Source organism: Eumetopias jubatus, unplaced genomic scaffold, assembly GCF_037043125.1.
Source record: "Eumetopias jubatus isolate StellerSeaLion01/CBP00866 unplaced genomic scaffold, mEumJub1_p1.0 scaffold_11, whole genome shotgun sequence".
Taxonomy (NCBI): Eukaryota; Metazoa; Chordata; class Mammalia; order Carnivora; family Otariidae; genus Eumetopias; species Eumetopias jubatus.
In genome coordinates this window covers 35,777,175-35,796,783 of record NW_028274817.1, presented here as the reverse complement: position 1 = coordinate 35,796,783, position 19,609 = coordinate 35,777,175, and the positions used below count along the sequence as shown (strand labels likewise).

The 19,609-nt window shown below is 41.7% G+C and overlaps 1 protein-coding gene across 5 annotated transcripts in view; it reads left to right on the top strand.

Annotated features, from left to right (window-relative positions):
- The window catches only part of PAK3 (p21 (RAC1) activated kinase 3), an 87,452-nt gene that overhangs the window by 23,146 nt on the left and 44,697 nt on the right, over positions 1 to 19,609 (top strand). For 3 of the 5 annotated variants that reach the window (XM_028092281.2, XM_028092279.2, XM_088028943.1), the window contains 5 exons: positions 558 to 602; positions 1,729 to 1,882; positions 3,715 to 3,752; positions 13,395 to 13,526; positions 14,408 to 14,573. In XM_028092281.2, coding sequence (XP_027948082.1) covers positions 558 to 602; positions 1,729 to 1,882; positions 3,715 to 3,752; positions 13,395 to 13,526; positions 14,408 to 14,573 — 535 coding nt within the window. The remainder of the gene's footprint in view (positions 1 to 557; positions 603 to 1,728; positions 1,883 to 3,714; positions 3,753 to 13,394; positions 13,527 to 14,407; positions 14,574 to 19,609) is intronic. The other 2 variants (XM_028092282.2, XM_028092280.2) reach the window with 1 other exon arrangement.

The window sequence follows — 19,609 nt, the reverse complement described above, 5'->3', positions numbered from 1 at the left end:
TCGCATCAATGAGAATGCAGTTAAATTTAGCATCCCCATGTCGCCATCCTGTCCATTTTAGCCACACAGACACTTCCACGCTGAAACCAGAAACGGTTAACCAGAATTGAGAGCTGAGATTTGTAAGTTCATCACATGGCCATCGGCTACCTGTGATCACCTGGTTGTAAATACAGACTTACAAATTATCGTTAGAGCTTTTCATGATACCATCCTTCTTCCCTCCAAAGTCATGTTTCTGCCTTCTGGTAATTTCTCCGGTCCTTTAACGGTAATTCTTACTATTGTGTACTTACGGAGGAAGCATCTGGCCCCAAGTGGAATTATGCGTCCCAACTTGAGAATGTTGTCTTTTTTTCCTCTGTTTCCTCAAATCTGTTGTCCTAGCCTGTCCTGCCCCTGATGGAGTTAAGACCTCTCGATTTTCATAACCGCCCCACTTGAGAAGGGATGACCCCCCCCCATTCAGACCCATTGGTTTCATCTCCTCCCACCTTCTAAGTTGTCCCACATTCTGTTTTAACTTTCTTTTCTTTCTTTATTTACGTCCATTACAGCCAGATCTCTATGGCTCACAGATGTGCCCAGGGAAGCTCCCAGAGGTGCGTCACAGGCCCAAAAGAAGCTTGCATCAAAGTGCTTCTTTGAGATGTCATAGCACTGCAGCAGGTTCATGTGTGTGCAGTAGAGTTGTTGCTTGGCTTATCTCACTTTTTTGTTGTCATTCCCAAACTCTGGAGGCCCACGTCACACATTGTTTTGCCGAGACTTCAGAGGGCAAGGCCACATAAATTGTGTCTAGATGCACTTCAGGAACGATGTGTCTGTCTCTTGCTCCAAACTGCCTTTGGAGGCTGGACAATTACGAAATGGGGACATCCGTAGGCTGGACATGTAGGAAAGAATGCTAAACGCTCAACGTGAAACTAACCTTTCAGCGTAATTGGTGCAATTGTTCCAGGTTAGATTTCCAAACACTCCCTCCTGTCTGCTCTAAATGCTTTAGAGTGTTGCCAATTCTCACGAGGCTTTGGCACGGGCGTCACAGTCCCCAGGTTCCATGTGGCCAACGAACAAAGTGGGGAGGAGGGCATGGAGGGAGGAGAGGAGAAACTATTTAGCACCTCTGTGGTGTTGCTCCTCCACTATTCTATTTTTGCCTCCTCTCAATCCCCCTCTGTATTAAAGCCCTAGAGCACCCCCCCAAAAAAAATTACATTTTATAATCACAAAGCGTAAACTGCCCGAAGGTGAGGCTTTTCTTCTGTTCGGAAAGATCTTCCGATTACGACATGCCCAGAAACAGCTTATGTGATTCCAGTCATATAAAATCCATTGATCTGCACTATACTATACTGTGCACAAATTTAGAGAAGTCTTGCTATGTCTGCCCTGAGTCGCCAGAAAATATAAGCTAAGCCGTAAACATCATTTCATGGATGAGCAGAATTAATATGGAGGTGATTTTCATGCGCTTTTTTTTTCTATCACAGTCATACTCCCACCCACCCTTTTTAAGTTGGATCCTAGTTTTACCTATGTGTTTTAATTAGAGAAGAGAATGATTGCATTATTAAGTTACTAACTTTAAATCTAGAGTGTCACTTCAGTTTCCCAAGTGTAATCCTACAGGTAGCATGGGCTTCTTGGTGAAGAACTTTACTGGAACATAAAAATGCAGCTGCTGAATGTTCTGAGCTGCCATTCTCTCCCTCTGGTTGTCCACAGGGAATCCCTGAGCAGTGGGCACGGTTACTCCAAACCTCCAACATAACAAAACTGGAACAGAAGAAGAACCCGCAAGCTGTCCTGGATGTTCTCAAATTCTACGATTCCAAAGAAACGGTCAACAACCAGAAATACATGAGCTTTACGTCAGGAGGTAAGAGGAAATCCAAGGCATCAAAGAGAGAAGAAGGAATTCCCATCTCAGAGCCTCAGGATTAGAACAGAATGCCTGTAGGGCATCTCAAGCCAGTCCTAGTGCCTTCTCCAAATGACTTCAGCGGCAGTAAATCGAAAGATGGGTTGGAAGGTGAAGTTGATATGAGGAGGTTTACCACTTGGTTGTTTTTAGAACTCAAGTAGGGGGAATTAATTGCTCAGTGAAGCAGCAGTTGTCAGGTTGAATCAGCAATTACAAATGTTTGGTCTCTGCACTGGCATGAAGACGACACTTAGTCACGTAGGATCAGGCCTTGTGATGTGTCCATGAGATAAGAGGTGTATGGATCCAGCCATGATCTCCTGAAGTTTTTTTATCCCTCCGATTCATTGAATTGGACCCTAATGATACAGCATGCATTTTGTGGTTGCCAGGCTATTTTGATCCAACCTCAAAATCAGGCTTAAAAAAAGAAATCATGTCTGGCTATTTATAAGAAATCGAAATGGCCATGTTCCTGCCAAATCCTGACTTCAGTTGCTAGCACGTAGACCTAGCCTTTGTTTGAAGCTTTGAGGTTCACATTTGCACTATAAGCAACTGAAAAATATGTGCCAGACAATATTTTTGCATTTTGAGAAAGATGATCTGGGGTGCCTCTCTAGAACAACTTATTATTTAACATCTAAAAAAAGAAGAGCATCCTATCATTAGTGGCCCACCTGTAAAGAGCCCCTACCTCTTGGCATTGGTTTTAACATAGCGCAGGCTTGAAATATCTTCAAGGATGGGGCAAGGGGACACTTGGAAGGGGAGGAGTGTCTCATTTGGTCATAAGACATGTCAAAGCCCAAACTTAAGGCGTATAGTAATTCACGGGCTCCACGGGACATTTTTAACTGAGAATATAGCTTAACTGCTATTCTCCAGAGCAGGAAACCAAAAAGAAAAAAAGCCAGCAAGGAGAGGTTTTATGATATTTAGTCTTCCACGTAGAGTGAAATGTCTCAGAGATCCTAGTGACACTTCAAACAGGGCTTAATTAACGTAAGGAAGTCTAGAACTGTCCTCCGGGTTCACTGGAGAACCACAGGTGACCAGAACCAAAAGTGTTTCGTTCCAGTATTTCTCTGAGCTGCGTAAAACTCACCAGACACTCCATGGATGCTCTAGTGTTGGAGACCGAGGAATAGGGTGGGAGGAGGTGGGAGGAAGGAGAAAGAGAAAGGAAGGAAGGCAGGGTGAAAGGGAGGGTGGAGGAGGAGGGAGGGAGGGAGGAAGTAGGGGAGACATTCTGGATATAGGTGTATAGACTCATACCAACCAAGAGTAGGTAATCTTGGGGCACCTTGGTGACTCAGTTGGTTAAGCATCCAACTCTTGATTTTGGCTCAGGTCACAATCTCAAGGTCCTGGGATCAAGCCCTGCACTGGGTTCTGTGCTCAGCGGGTAGTCTGCTTGAGGGCTCTCTCTCCCTCTCCCTCTCCCTCTGCCCCTCCCCCTGCTTGCACACACGTTAGCACTCGCATGCACTCTCTCTCAAATAAATAAGATCTTAAAAAAGAAAGGAGTAGCTGATCTTGATATTCCTCCATATAGATGAGATTTGCTGGAGGCCTTCATTAAGGTCTATAAAATGACATGTGAGGGGGCAAGGGTGTGAGCTATTTTCAGAACAGTGATGTCATGTGTCATAGTATCTATTCAATACTGAACTGGAGAATTTCCTTCTGGTCAAAGGCATGCAGGTTAATTTTTTGTTAACCCTGGTCTCTAAGTGAGGCAGGCTTCATGAAATAAAGGTGACATCTTTATCTTTACTTTCCAGATAAAAGCGCACATGGATACATAGCAGCCCATCCCTCGGTAAGTGAAAAACGGAAAATGGTTTGGAGTGATCAGTGTTTCTGGCAGTCCAACAGAATACCGTCACATAGATTCAGTTTAGATAGAGAGTCTTTAAAAAAAAAAAAAAGTCTTTTAAAGGTATAACTTAAATCTATAAAATTCACTCATTTTTAAGTGTATAGTTTGATGAGTTTAGGTAAATGTATATACCAGCACTACCATTGCCACGATCCAGCTTTAGAATACTTTCATCACCTCCTAAGATCCCTTATACCTGCTTACAGCTATTCCCCATCCCACCCTAGCCCCAGGCAGTCACTGATCTGGTATTACGGGATTTGTCTTTCTAGACATTTCATGTACACAAAATAATACAGTATACGACCTTTGGGGATTGGCTTTTTTCACTCAGCATAATGCTCTTAGGGTTCATCCAAGTTGTGCGTTATTAGTAGTTTGTTCCTTTTTCTTGCAAAGTAGTATTCCATGGTGTGGATGTACCACTGTTTGTTTTAATAATTTACCCATTGAAGGATTTCTGGACCATTGACAGTTTTTGGCTCTTGCAGACAACACTACTATGAACATGCATGTATACATCTTTATGTAGATAAATGTTTCTATTTCTCTTATACAAAGAATCATGAAAATAATAGTCATCTTGATAGTGGCTTCTCTTTACTCAACACTTACAATGTGCCAGGCACTCGGATGATAACATTTTACATTCACTTAACCTTTCTTGTAACCAGATGAGGGAAGTCTTATCATTGTCTCCATTTTATAGGTGAGGTTCAGAGAGGTAAAATAACTCATCTGAGGTCATACCACTATACTTCTGAGCGTCACCTGTTCCAATAAACTGAGATGCAGTGGGGGAGGTGACTTTGCCCAAACTCACGTAGATAGTCTGATCAAAGAAGTGACTAGAAAATAAGTAACCTAGTTCAAAGTTCTTAGAAATGATAGAGTATCTGCAAGAATACCCATAGGCATTAGATAGACAATTATCCTAGAAAAGGCTTACTTAGTGTGGTTTTATTTTGAAATAATTAGCATTAGTGAGAGTTTCCTAACTGTTGATTCATAGAGTCCTGGATAATCAACCTTTTATAGAGGACAGATGCTGGCCCACTTGATGTCACCCTGGGTGACAAGTGTGATAGCAGTAGATCATTAGTGATAACAAGTAAAGGCTATGAAATACTGTGGCAGTTCCTCAAAAATTAATAATAGAATTGCCATGTGATCCAGCAATCCCACATCTGGATTGATACCCAAAAGAATTGACAGCAGGTTTTCAAACATTTTTTATACACGCATGTTCATAGCAGCATTATTCACAATGTACAAAAGGTGGGAGCAACCCATGTGCCCATCAACAGACATATGGATAAATAAATGTGGTATATCCATGCCATGGAATATTATTCAGCCTTAAGAGGGAAGGACATTCTGGGGCACCTGGGTTGCTTAGTCTGTTGGGCATGCGACTCTTGATACTGGCTCAGGTCTTGATCTCAGCTCAGGTCTTGATCTCAGGGTCATGATGTCAAGCCCCATGTTGGGCTCCACACTGAGCATGGAGCCTACTTTAAAAAAAAAAAAAAAAGGAAGGACATTCTGACCATTGACACATGCTAGCACATGGATGAAACTTGAAGACATTATGCCAAGTGAAATAATCCAGTCATGAAAAGACAAATGCTGTATGATTCTACTCATAGGAGATACAGAATACTCTGTATACTGAATTCTGTTTTTGCAAGATGAAAAGAGTTCTGGAGATTGCTTGCACAACAGTGTGAATATACTTAGCACTACTCAACTGTACATTTAAAATGGCTAAGATGGTAACCTTTATGTCATGTATATTTTACCACAATTAAATATAAAAATAAAAAAAGAATGAAGGCTCTGGACATAGGTGTTTAGTCTTATTGTATGAGTATTGAATGTGATAATGCATATAATATACTTAGTATACTACCTAGCACAGGCTATATGTTTATTAAATGTAAGCTAAAGCAAAAATTCCAACCTTCCATGCTGAATACTTACCTCTCCTCCCTTGATTTACTTAATATCATTATTATATAATAAATACAAGCTGGGTATTCTGGCAAAGAAATAGTATTTTTTTTTTTTAGTTAGGTAGGTCAGTTATTTTAAACGCTAACCTGTTAGGATGGTCGGTAGATTGGTTTTTATTTTTGTCAACAGTTTATATCTCCTGAACTACTGTCCCTTTCTTTTGAACTTGCTTCTACTGGTTCTGCTTGTGGAATTCAAACTAAATCTACATAATGATCAAAATATTCCACCAAATCAGGAAAAAAATGATGTTCTCACTGTTTGGAGATGAAACAACTGGATATTTACTTTTTTCACATATATTTATCGAGTGCCTCCTTACAAGCGCTAGGAAATCTGGAGCTCATTCTGGTAAGGGAAGAGAAGTATGCACATCAAGAAACACAGTATAATATGGACCATGTTACATACCACAAAATATGTCCATTTGCTATGAGAACTCAGAGAAAAGAGATTACTTTCAGCTGGGTAGGAAAAAGGAAGCAGGCTCTTGTCTCAAAGGGCTTAAAGCTCAGTGCCTGGTACAAAGTAGGTACTTGGTACATATTTGTTGAATGTTGAGTTGGAAAATGCTTCATATAACAGGTCACATTTGAGCTAGATCGTGAAGGTCCGAGGGGATTTGGATCTGGAACAGACGGAGAAGGGCATTCTAAGCAAAAGGAAAAACATAAGAAAGGGCACAGTAGTGAGGAGAACGTGGGGACAAAATGGTGTGGTTTTGAATGAAGACAGATGCAAGAAAAGGAATCATAGGAATTACGCCTTGAACATTAAGTTGGAGCCAAATCATAGCGGCCCTTAAATGGTATTCCAAGAAATCTGCTCTATTTGCAACAATGTGGATGGAGCTAGAGTGTGTTATGCTAAGTGAAGTAAGTCAGTCAGAGAAAGACAAACATCATATTATCTCACTCATATGTGGAATTTAAGAAACAAAACAGATGAACATATGGGAAGGGGGCGGGCAAAGGGAGAAGAGGAAACCAACCATAAGAGACTCTTAACGGTAGAAAACAAACTGAGCGTTGATGGAGGGAGGTGGGTGGGGGGATAGGCTAGAGGGGTGATGGGCATTAAGGAGGGCACTTGTCGTGATGAGCACTGGGTGTTGTGTGTAAGTGATGAATCACTAAATTCTACTCTGGAAGCCAATATTGCATGGTATGTTAACTAAGTAAACTTTAAATTAAAAAAAAAAAAAGAAATCTGGCCTTTTCCGGTATACATTGGGAAGCCCTTGGAGTTTTTTGGAACAGGAGAATTAGGCAATGAAAGCTTATGCTTTGGGAACAGTTAACCTAATAGCAAATGTCCAGAGTGAATTAAGGGCGGAGGGTGAGGCTGGGTGAAGGGGAGACCAGCTGGAGGAGTTGCACAAGCATCCAAGCCGTAGGTGACGAGGGCCTAGGGGAGATGGTGGCAGCAGGAATGGAGATGAGGTTCAAGTGTTTAGGTTATTGATTGGATGTTGGAGGAAGGGTCAAGGTCAAAGGTGACTGCAGGCTTCAAATGATACAAGGGTAGCCAAAAGGGTGAGGATGCCATCCTTTGGGAGTTACAAATTTCCGTGAGCAGATGCTGAGTTTCCTATTGGACAGTTTGGAGTTTGAAGGGCTGGCAGGACTCCCAGGTGGAGATACTGATTAAACTGTTTAACCGAGGCTGGGTTTCTTTTTTTTTTTTAAGATTTTATTTATTTATTTGAAAGAGAGAGACACAGCGAGAGAGAGAACACAAAACGGGGAGTGGGAGAGGGAGAAGCAGGCTTCCCCCTGAGCAGGGAGCCTGATGCGGGGCTCGATCCCAGGACCCTGAGGTCCTGATCCCAGGATACCTGAGCCAAAGTCAGACGCTTAATGACTGAGCCACCCAGGCGCCCAGAGGCTGGGTTTCTGTTGATCGAATGGACTGGATTAGAACCTTAAGTTTAGATTGGATCCCTTCAGTGGGACTCAGCTACTTAGGAATGGGGAATTGAGAGAACCCCGTGCTCTCCTTATGGTTCCAGGAGGAGATTGCCTTGATGGTGCTTATGCTTTCTTGCATTAGAAACACTCCCAAGTAGACTCAGCTAGCTATCCTGTAAGATCTGATTTAATGGGATTGGCCAGTCCCTTATAGACATAGCCTAAACTGATTACCAGTTTTGGCATCCTCTAATAGCCTGGGTGGGAATTACCACAGAAGCAGTGTTGTAGTCACTAAATATTTTAAATGAGTGACTACGTCATTAATATTGAATTCAGCAATACCTCCCATAGTCCTATGACATCTGCTTTACTGCTCACTCGTAGTAGCTTCTTTGATATGAGTGTATTAAATGCTAAATACTGTTCAGGGATCTACTCTTAAATTGCAGGCTACTTTAAAATTTTATATTTGTATTGGACCATTGAGAGTAAAGTAATGCATTTAGAATCCTGGACTAGTATTTTGAGTGGAAGGTAGCAACAATACTATGAATACATCATGATTTGTGCCCAGAGAACCTGGGTATACAGTTGACACAGATTGAGCTTTCGATTCGAAGTACTGGTTTATTTTGTTCATCTAGATTAGTAGTCCCTTTACTTCAGTGTGTAGCAGAACTGCCTAGAGAAGGCACAAGTCAAAATGGAATGGAACCCTGAAATCTGCATCTTAAACAAGCACCACAGACCACGCTTCCCATGATCTGGAGACTCCAAGGTCCTTCTAATTCCTTTGACCTTTAACATGGAAGCTCAAAGAAAGAAGAGTTTCCTAAGGTAGTTCCTCTAGCTAGTGTATGCTCTAGAGCAGGGTTTGTAACTTAGAGTCCATACGGATGGGCTTTATAAAGATCTCTGAACCCTTGAAATGATATGGAAAAGCACATACCTACCTGTATGCTTCTGGAGAGATCAGCCAAACACTTGAGAGTTCTAAAAGACTCCAGGACCCCGCGCAAGTAAAGAATTACCTCCCTTGCCCCACCGTGTGGCACAAGAAGAGTATCACAAATTTTCAGTAAGACAAAAATAGTCTTTACTTGCTGGTTTGATTCCCATTAACATACAGCGTAATTAATACGAGTTTCAGGTGTACAATGTAGTGATTCAGCACTTCCATAGGACACCAGACCCTCATCACGACAATTGCCCTCCTGAATTGCTATGCCCTATTTCACCCAACCCCCCACACACCTCCCCTCCGGTTATCATCTGAAGAGAAACCAGAGTACCTATCTATATTATTTTCAAGTTTAGACAGACATAGTCATTCTCAGCCTAGAAGGAAGAGTGTAGCGACATTATACCTGTGACTCCCAAAAAGACCACCAGAAAAACCTGTTAATAGGCAAAGCTGTTTATTAAACTCTAGCAGCAAGGAAGAGCCCTCCCTTTGTAGAGTTTTAGCAGTGTCTTAGAACGGGGCTGTTAGGGGAGAACATTTATAGGGTTTTAGAGCATGGCTATGTGATTTCATTTTATTTTATTTTAAGATTTTACTTATTTATTTATTAGAGAGTGAGAGTGCACGCATGAGAGAGAGAGAGCAGGAGCAGGGGCAGAGAGAGAGGGAGAAGCAGACGCCCTGCTGAGCAGGGAGCCTGACATGGGGCTCCATCCCCGGACCCTGGGATCATGACTTGAGCTGAAGGCAGACACTTAACTGACTGAGCCACCCAGGCGGCCCTTGATTTTATTTTTAAAGATTTATTTATTTATTTGAGAGAGAGATGGGGGGGTGATGGGCAAAGGAAGAATGAGGGAGAAAAGCAGACTTACCCATGAGCTCAGAGCCCCATGAGGGGCTCAGTCTCAGGCCCCTGAGGTCATGACCTGAGCGGAAATCCAGAGTCCGACACTTAACCCACTGAGTCCCCCAGGCGCCCCGTGGCTATGTGATTTTAAAGCAGGTCTTACAAGGCAAGGAACAGGTTAGGATTGTGCAGCGTTTGTGATTAAATAGCTTTAGGTTGGTGAAGTGAGAGTCTTCAGGAGAGTCTTGGTGAGCAAGCTGTTATTCTTACTAAGCAAAATACTTCAGTTGGTTCAGTCGTATCTTCCAAGAGCAAGCATTTCTTGAAGTAAGAAGCTGCTAGTTTTGCTTGTTCTCAGTATTGTTTAACATAAGAACAGGAAAATATGCTCTCACTTGATGCTGTTTAACACAAGGAAAAGAAAGTATGCCCAGCCCCAGTATTATTACACAGGGATGGGAAAATATGCCCGGTCCTGGTCTTACTTAACATGGGGCCAGGAAATTATGTTGATTTCAGTTCTCAGGACCAAAGCCTGGTGTTACTAGGTCAACTAATGTTCCCTGGCCCAACCATCCTGCAAAACATAATGTCGCCTGGGGCACCTGGGTGGGTCATTCGGTTAAGCATCTGCCTTCGGCTCAAGTCATGATCCCAGGGTCCGGGGATTGAGCCCCACATTGGGTTCTCTGCTCGGTGGGGAGCCTGCTTCTCCCTCTCCCTCTGCCTGCCGCTCCCCCTGCTTATGCATGCTCACCCACTCTCTCTCTCTCTCTCTGTGTGTGTGTGTGTGTCAAATAAATGGGTGGCTCAGATGGTTGGGCGTCTGCCTTCGGTTCAGGTCATGATCCCAGGGTCCTGGGATCAAGTCCCGCATCGGCTCCCTGCTCCTTGGGAGCCTGCTTCTCCCTCTGCTTCTCTCTCTCTCTCTCTCTCTCTCTCTCCCTCTCTCTCTCCCTCTGTCTCTCATGAATAAATAAATAAAATCTTTAGAAAAAAATAAATTAAATAAATAAATAAATAAATAAAATCTTAAAAAAACAGTGTCCCCTGAAGGCCACACATTCTTTCTAACCAACCAGCCAACCTGACAGTATAGTGTCTGGTCCCAGATAAACAGAAACATTGGTCTTCCTCCTGCCCCACAAACCTTCAGAAGATGAAAGACTTTAGGTTTTCTAACAGTCCTTTAGTCTGTCATCGAAGATGGGGAGGTCTCCATATGAAATGAGAAGAGTGAGGATAGTAATGAATGTTAAGAAACAGTGAGATTTTGCAGGCGGATGTTCTTTAGTGAAATAGCCACCGTTGAGATGTGCAAGGTTACCGCTTGGTCAGTAGTACTGATTGGTCTTTGTAGCAGTCTGAGGAGCCTAGACCTAGGCCCATTTTATTTGCCACCAGGGCCATTTTTAGATCCTCATAGGCTGTGTATACACTCATTTATGGAGGCTGCATGATGAGTTGTACCAAATATATTAAAGGGCTCCTCTACCCCACTTAATTTTTTTGCTGTAAACTTTTTGAAGTGATTTTTTAAAGTATCGATTTTGAAATTATTTGATTACAAGTAACACTGAATTTTTGGTTAGGTATCATTTATTGGAAGTCAGTATGATACTCAGGAGCTGTTGCTAAAGAAGACGATCTAATCCACAATTTGGTTTTTAATGTAATGAAATTTCCATAGCTACTAACTATAAGTCACTAAATGAAGTTGACATATAGTTATACTTCGTAGACATGTAATTAGACATTAATGACTTTAGGTTTTAGAGTTTTTTGTCACATTTTGGAGGCAGTGCAGTGACTTATTTCTGGCTTCAGATATTTTCATAGGCCCATGGAAAGCTTACTATTCTGAAGCATATTGCCTAATAGAGAAGCGAGCTTTGTTTGCCATATAAAAAGTAGTCCGTTTATATGCAGGTTCTGCCCTTCTACCAATGAACAATGATTAGGTGCATTCTTGATCCCAGCTGGCATAAGATAGAGCAGAACTTTCTGAAACAAAATAATCTCAAAGCAAACACCAATAAACTAAAGACAGTTTCTAAGCTTGCCCACTGAATTTTTTTTTTCCTGAGAACTTAATGGCATTAACACATGTCACTTTCCACACAGCCACGGTACAATAGCATAGCTTAGCTATTTTGGCCAAATTAAGAATAAATATAGGTGTATAAATATAAGAAAACCAATATCAACTAAGTACATGAATTTTAGTCTGTAAACCACTCAGTATGTATATCAGGGCAAGCAAATATTCTTTCAAATACTCTTTTATAAATTCTAAGTTGTCTTCCTTGGCACAGTAGATAAATCTTGCTGTCTCCGATTAGATCTATGATTGCACCTTATAGCTCTACCATCGGTTTATACATGATTGTAGAAGATCCGTGTTGAATTTTATTCATAGGCTGAGGTCCTTTGATGTAATATGTCTATTAGTAGGGCTCCCTGTATCTACCTCAGGAGCTTTGTCCTCGAGAAATAAAAATTCTTTTTAGGATTAGCTTGAGCCTGTATACCCAAAGACATCAACAAAAAACCAATACATACACACACACACACACAAAATAAAAAATCATCTATAATCGTGCTTTCCAATAGAAATGAATATCATAAAAGCCATATACATAACTTTAAATTTTCTAGTAGCCACACTGAAAAAAAGTAAAAAGAAATAGGTGAAATTAATTTTAATGATATTTTACTTAACCCAGTGTATTCAGAATATTATCATTTTAACATATACGCAACATAAAAGGAAATGTCTTTCACCAAGGAACTATTTTACAATTTTTTTCATGTTACATATTCAACATGCGATACATATTTTACACTTACAACCCACCTCAATTCAGACTAGCCACATTGTAACTATTCATTAACCATGGACAGCACAGACCTCTGTCATCGTTCAGTGATTTTTAAACTTGAGCCTGAACCAGAATCACCTGGAAGGCTTGTCATTAACACACTATTAGGCCCACTCCCAGAATTATGATTCATTAGTGTGGATAGAGCCCAAGATTTTGCATTTCTAACAAGTTCCTGGTGATGCTGGTCTGGGGACCACACTTTGAGAACCATAGCCAAAGGGCTTTCAAGATTCAGCTTTGGGGGAACCATTTTTACCCCTGAATTAATATGAATGATCAAGAACCGATCCGAGATACAACAATTATTGTTATTTTTGGTGGTGGTGGTGTTACTGCAGTTTTTAACATTGCAAATCACCATTTTATACCTGTTGGTTAAGACTGAATATTTATGTTGATGAATATTCCTTCGATCTTCATGTCTGTTACTTTCTGAGTGCTTCTTTCCAGGAGGCTGAACAGGGAAGCAACATTTATGGGCTTGCTTGTACTTAGTGAGTATTTGCAGAGCTGTATTACTACCATACCTATATGCATGCTCTGATCGTCAGGCACAAAATAGCCCTTTTCTGGTTGACAAACTATCAGTCAGCAAACTGACAATCCGCCCAGTACAAATTGAAGGCTCTAGTAGCATTTTAAAAATATATTATTCAATGATTTCAAAAACATTGAACTTTCAAATATTAAATGAATAGCTCACTGCTTCTGAGCTCAGTGGAAAATAAAAAGATTTTTTAAAGCAATTTCATGATGTTTAAAACCATGGCCTGAATTTACCTCTGAATGTGGGCAGTCCTGGCCACCAAATTGTAGATGGCTCTGCTCATTTGTAAAAGGTGTGGTTTTTTTCATATCCCTATGTGATTAAATATTTCATTTCCCTTTTCTCATTTCTGAAGAAAAACAACGGGGAGTTAATACCTGGTCTCTAAACTTTGTTTTTGTCATAAGAGTACAAAAACAGCATCAGAGCCTCCTTTGGCTCCACCTGTGTCTGAAGAAGAAGAGGAAGAAGAGGAAGAAGAAGAAGATGACAATGAGCCCCCCCCAGTTATTGCACCAAGACCCGAGCATACAAAATCAGTAAGTCGCAAATGACTATTTCTAAATGATTCAAAAGATGTCCTCTGAAACCATTGTAGAGTCAGAATCTAGTTAATCAGCTCCTACCTCTTGAGTATTCACTGTGTTCCCTGATCTAGAGTATCAGGTACGACCTTGGTTGAGGTTGCTCTTTGAGGATACGAGATAGTACATGACAATTAGAGAATGATACCAAAGGACATACAAAAAGTGCTAAGTTATAAGATCGCTGCAGAAGTTAAATTAGAGAAGGAAATCCATGTGAATCGAGTAGGAAGAATTGCCTAAGCAGAGGCACCAAGACCAGAATTAGCACAGCACGTATGGGGTCCTCAGAAGACAGAATCCTGAGAGCTTTCAAGGACAGTATATTTGAAGCAACTTAAAGTTCTTGTTTAATACTTAATTAATCACTTGACTTTAAAAACTTATCGGGGGTAGGGGTTGGGGTGTGGAGGAGCGATGGATAGGCAGAGCACAGAGGATTTTTAGGGTAGTGACAAAACTCCATTGCCTTCATGGCAGATGCATGTCATTATACATTTGACCAAACCTATAGAATGTATACCTTAAGAGAGGACAGTATGTAAACTACGGACTTTGGGTGATTATGACGCATCAATGTAGGTTCATCAGTTGTAATGAATGTCCCACTCTGGGTGGGGGAGTGTTGGCAATGAGGGAGGCTATGATGTGTGGGCACGGGGGTAGATGGGAAATCTGTACCTTCCTCTCAACTTGACTGTGAACCAAAAACTGCTCTAAAATTTTGTCTTAATGAAAAAATAAATAAAACCTCATTGACCATGACAGCATCTTGACTTCATACCCTTTACTTGGCCTACTGTTTTTATCGTAGAACTTGTTTTCTTATCTTTAAGATCTACACTCGTTCTGTGCTGGAATCCATTGCTTCACCGGCAGCACCAAATAAAGAGGTCACACCACCTTCTGCTGAGAATGCCAACTCCAGTACTTTGTATAGAAACACAGATCGGCAAAGGAAAAAATCCAAGATGACGGACGAGGAGATCCTAGAGAAGCTAAGTGAGTTTTGGGGGTTTTTTGTTTTGTTTTGTTTTGTTTGTTTTTAGCCATCATTGCTTCATGGGATGGTCTCTCGTAAAACATGTGAAATGGGAACTGATTATTTTTTTTTTTAAGATTTTATTTATTTATTTCACAGAGAGAGACACAGCGAGAGAGAGAACACAAGCGGGGGAGTGGGAGAGGGAGAAGCAGGCTTCCCATTGAGCAGGGAGCCCGATGCGGGGCTCGATCCCAGGACCCGGGGATCGTGACCTGAGCCGGAGGCAGACGCTTAACGACTGAGCCACCCAGGCGCCCCTGGGAACTGATTCTTTCAAAGTTTTGGCCTCCTTGCATAAACTGCAGGCTCCCTGAAGTCAAAAGATGTAAAGGTTGGAACTTGCTCTGTATTCCAGATCACTCCTTCCCCCACACTCCAAATTTGACAGAAACTAAATATTTTCACTTGACAAAATCAGTTAAGGTGAAAACTTGACACGATGAATTAAACATTGAGTTTTATTTTAAGATGATGCTCCCGAAAGGAATAAAATAATCTGATGACATATCTTTTGATTATCCCCCAAGGTCTCCCAACTGATCAATCATGATAGATAAGTCAACCTCAAAGCCCAAAGCAGTCAGTCAAAACCAACAGCCACAGTAATATCGTCTTTTCCCTTAATTTAGGAGCATTTCTCTGTGGAGAAGGGGAGCAGGGCCAGCAAATGCTAGCAAACTCCCTCCTCTGGTGTCATTATTGTGTACACGCTTGTGCATACACACTCACTCCAGGTTTACGAAACAATTCTCTTTCAGTTAGCTTTCTGGATCGAAGAGATTTAAGAAAAGGACATTGTCTGCTCAAAAGAGCCAAAGGTCTGTAAAACATAGTCATAAAACTCATACTACAGAAACATCTAACATATTTCTAGTTATTTGCAATCGGTGCCCCCAATCTCACTAACTCCTATTCATCCTTCAAAACCCAACTCAAAAGTTGCCTCCTCAGGACAGCCTTCTTTGCCTCTCCCAGTGTGAGTTAAGGGCTCCTCCTCTTTACTGCCTTTATGGCAGCAAATCACACCATACTAGTCCCATCTCTTTCACTTAGACTTGTGAGCTCCTCAAGGGAAGGGACTGTGTCTCCTTTTCCTATATGTCCAGCTCCTAGTAAAGTGCTTGGTTCATAAAGGCACTTAACTGATGCTTTTTGAGTGAATGAATGAAAAAAAAATGAGCAAAAAAAAAAAATGTACCTTGACTGAGTCCCTACTTGTCTGTTCTATGTAAGAATCTTTGGAGGAAACCATAGAAAAAACAATTTCCTGCCATCAGGAACCTTTTACAATTTTATTTGGATGATAAGATTCAGTAACGTGATACAATTAGAGACTAGGAAGCCGTCTGGTTTCATGCAAATTTCCATCTCGAAGACCTCAGGAAAAGAAGAGAGCAGTTCCAGCTAGAGGCCACAGGGAGACTGCATAGATGGTTGTGGGGCCATCTTCCCCTCCAGGAAATACTTGGCAATGTCTGGAGACGTGTTTATAGTCATGGCACAGGGAGCGCTACTGGCCTCTAGTGGCCAGTGGTTAGGGATGTTTCTAGAATCTCTACAATGCTAAGGTCAACTGCCCCCCCCCCCGCAACTTCCCTTCTGTGACAAAGAATTATTCAGCCCCGAATGTCGGCAGTGTTGAGGTTGAGACATCATGAGCTAAGGTACTTGGAAATGCCAAGGTTGGCAGTGAGCATTTGGAACTGGCACCACTGGGACTTCGGCCAACTGACTTTACGTGATTAAATATGCCTCTGGGGCTAATACCTACTATTTGCTATAATAACAGTAGTAATAATTCGCATCTATTGAGCACTCTCTGGGCTGGCCACTTTACATATGTCATAAGGTTTAATTTTCATTACAATACCTTGGGGTGGATTTCAATGTCGTCATTTACAGATAGCTGAAAGTAAGCCTCAAAAAGCTAAAGCGACCAGGTCGCCAAACTAGGGAGCGGCCGAGCCCAAGAGTTTGAACTCAACTCTGTTTGCCTTCAAAGGTGACACTAGTTCGGGGGCGCCTGGGTGGCTCAGTTGGTTAAGTGACTGCCTTTGGTTCAGGTCATGATCCCGGGGTCCTGGGATCGAGTCCCGCATCGGGCTCCCTGCTCAGCGGGGGGTCTGCTTCTCCCTCTGACCCTCCCCCCTCTTGTACTCTCTCCCTCTGTCAAATAAATAAATAAAATCTTAGAAAAAAAAGTGACACTAGTTCTATTAACCCACTTTGCTGCATATCCCAACAGTCTGTATATGGAAAAGGGTAGGAGAAAGAAAGAATTGCCTGGATAATTCCAGTTCAGTTATTCAGACAGTTACTTCAATTTTTTCTTTATTTTATACATGTAGACATGACCTATGAGATTTTATTAGATTTTTTAAATCTGACAGCATCGCTTTCATAAAAAAATAACTGTGATGGGTCTTTGTTGCAAATCTCAATTGATTTATTAGAGTGCAGATGCATTTTTGGTTTTCTTATACTGACCGACAGAGAGACAAGCATTCTCCTCTTGGGCCCAAATCTGGCTTTGCTTGCGGACTGCAATGGTGCCGGAGCTGTGGTCACTCTCGTTGCCCGTGTATTCTGCCCTGCCCCGAGCAACATGGTGAAGAGGAGAAAACTGCCTTTGATTACATTTTTTAATGAAGAATTGGGTGTTTTCATCTCTGTTGGAGGCTGCTCGGGCCTCGGGAGGCTCATTTTCTGACCTCGCACTTCCAGATCTTGGTAGGGAGAACCTATAGAAAAATGGGGGAATGCTTTTCATGAAGCGGGTCCAGGCTGAGCTATACTGCAAAGGCTGCAAAGTGGGTCTTTCCTGCTTCTGCTGCACCTCTGGGCATGCACTCCCTGTGTGCCCTCTCTCTTTGCCACGGCCTCGCCATATAACTTCAGATGATTTATTTCAGCCCTCTGAGCATCAGGGAGAAGAATCATAACTGCATTTCAGGACTCTGTCTATAGGATGGATTTTATGTAACTCAGCCTATGACTAAGAGGACAAGTACTGGAGTCAGAAAGGCCTACATTCAAATGACAAGCCCCTTGCTTGTGTTACTTTGGGCAAGTTATTTAACTTTCCTTGACCTCTTTTTCCTCATCTAAAAAGAAAAATACGGAGATATTAATAGTACCAACCTCATGTCGTAATAATAATTAAATGAGAATAGGGCACATAAAAACCTCAGCCACAGTCCCTGGTACACAGTACGGGCTCAATTAATGGTAATTACCATTTTATTACATGAGTATAAAGCCTTAGTAAGATCATACACTAGGCCAGGCTTTGGAATGAATCATAAAGGAGTCTGAGTCATAGGCCCAGACTAGCTGTGTGTCCTTAGGCCAGTCACTCAACTCCTCTGAATTTCAGTTTCTTCATTTGAAAAATGGAGGTAATAATAGTACCAGTGTGATAGGGATTTGGCGAGGACTAAACAAGGTGAAGTATGGAAGACACCTAGCACAATAAATAGTAGTACAAATTCATTGTGTTATTTTTGTCAAATGAGAGCCACCGTATTTTGCAACATAAAAAAGTGGGGGTCTTCCAGTGGGACAGAATGTTTGAAACCAGAAATGAGCCAAGATGTATGGTCCTTATACAGAAGTCATTGAGAGAATCAAGGCCCCCACTGGAGCTTAGGGAAGGAGTAAAGGAGCCTGTGCTGAGAGGCAAAGGAGAGGAGGCTGGGAGCCAGAGAGGTTGAGGAAGAGCCTACAGCCCATACCAGAGTGGATCCCACCATAAGCACGGGGAAGGCGGGGAGGGCAGCCCTCTTCGGGCTCAGGGATCCAGTTACTGTGAGGTGGGCAGCCCAGCCCACAGAGCTGCCAGGCTATCCCTCTTCCACGCAGATGCTGATTGTGGGGGCCAGACCATGGGATCATTAATAGCTGAAATAAACAGATCATCTTTCAGTTTTACACAGACAGATAGCCTGGGTCTGGCTTGTTCATTGTGGTCTGTTTGAATCTGTTGGAAAATAAAGAAACCCCTACGTTTTAGAGAAAATTTCCAAAAGGCACTGTCAGCAAAATGGTACAAGGCAGGAAATTTGTCTTGGGCCCCACCATCACCCCCTCTCCTTGTCTCTCCCCTTCTCCAGCATTCCTCACTCAAAACTCTTCTAATTTTCCCCTCAGATAGGACTAATATTAATTTAGAGAATTAGTGTTGCTTTTTTTTCCTCAGGAATCAAAACTCCTCAGTATGCTAAAGGAATAATCTTTTTAATGGTTGGAGTTCAACTTAGCTTAATATGCAGGAAAATACCCTGATAGGCTTTCCTGAAACCACATCATGAACCCTATTTTCAAATACTACTATTTAGTCATTTCTTAAATCCTTATACTTTCAAATGAAGAGTTGGCTTCTTATTTAAGAAATTGCCCTGGTAGGAAAATTGTTTTGGTGTTGCTATTTTTTTTTTGTCCTTTTTGATTTTGAGTTGCTGATCTTTGTCACTGTTTTTCCCCTATTGTGTCACAGTGGGGGTTTTTTTTCCCCTTTCCTTAGTGTAATTTATAAAAGCAGATTACAATGGCTCTGATGAAAGAGGTCACTCGAAAAGCTTGTTTTGTGATTGGGAATTGTAAACAAGACCTCCTGTGCACTTGCCTCACATCAGTAGATGGCAGCACACACTCTCCTGTGAAGGGTAGTGGGTGTGGAGACGCCATTTTATTTGAACCGCAGTTCAATCCAGAGGCAGGAGCTCCTCAAAATGGCTGTCTTTTGGTATTCCTCATGAAAGGATTTATTTCCAGGTTTTTTTTTTTTTTTAACTCTGCATTCCAAGGAAATAAAGGTTGAGTAATTTACTACCATAAAACCTCATTAACTGAGCCCTGCCAATTGAAATTGATCATAATTCAGAAAGTGGCTTGGGCCGAAGGTTATTTGCTTTTGTTCAGTCTATGGAAAAGAGTTTGCTCAGCAACTTAATAGTATAACTTTCTTAGAAGACTATAAACTCCTTAATAAAAT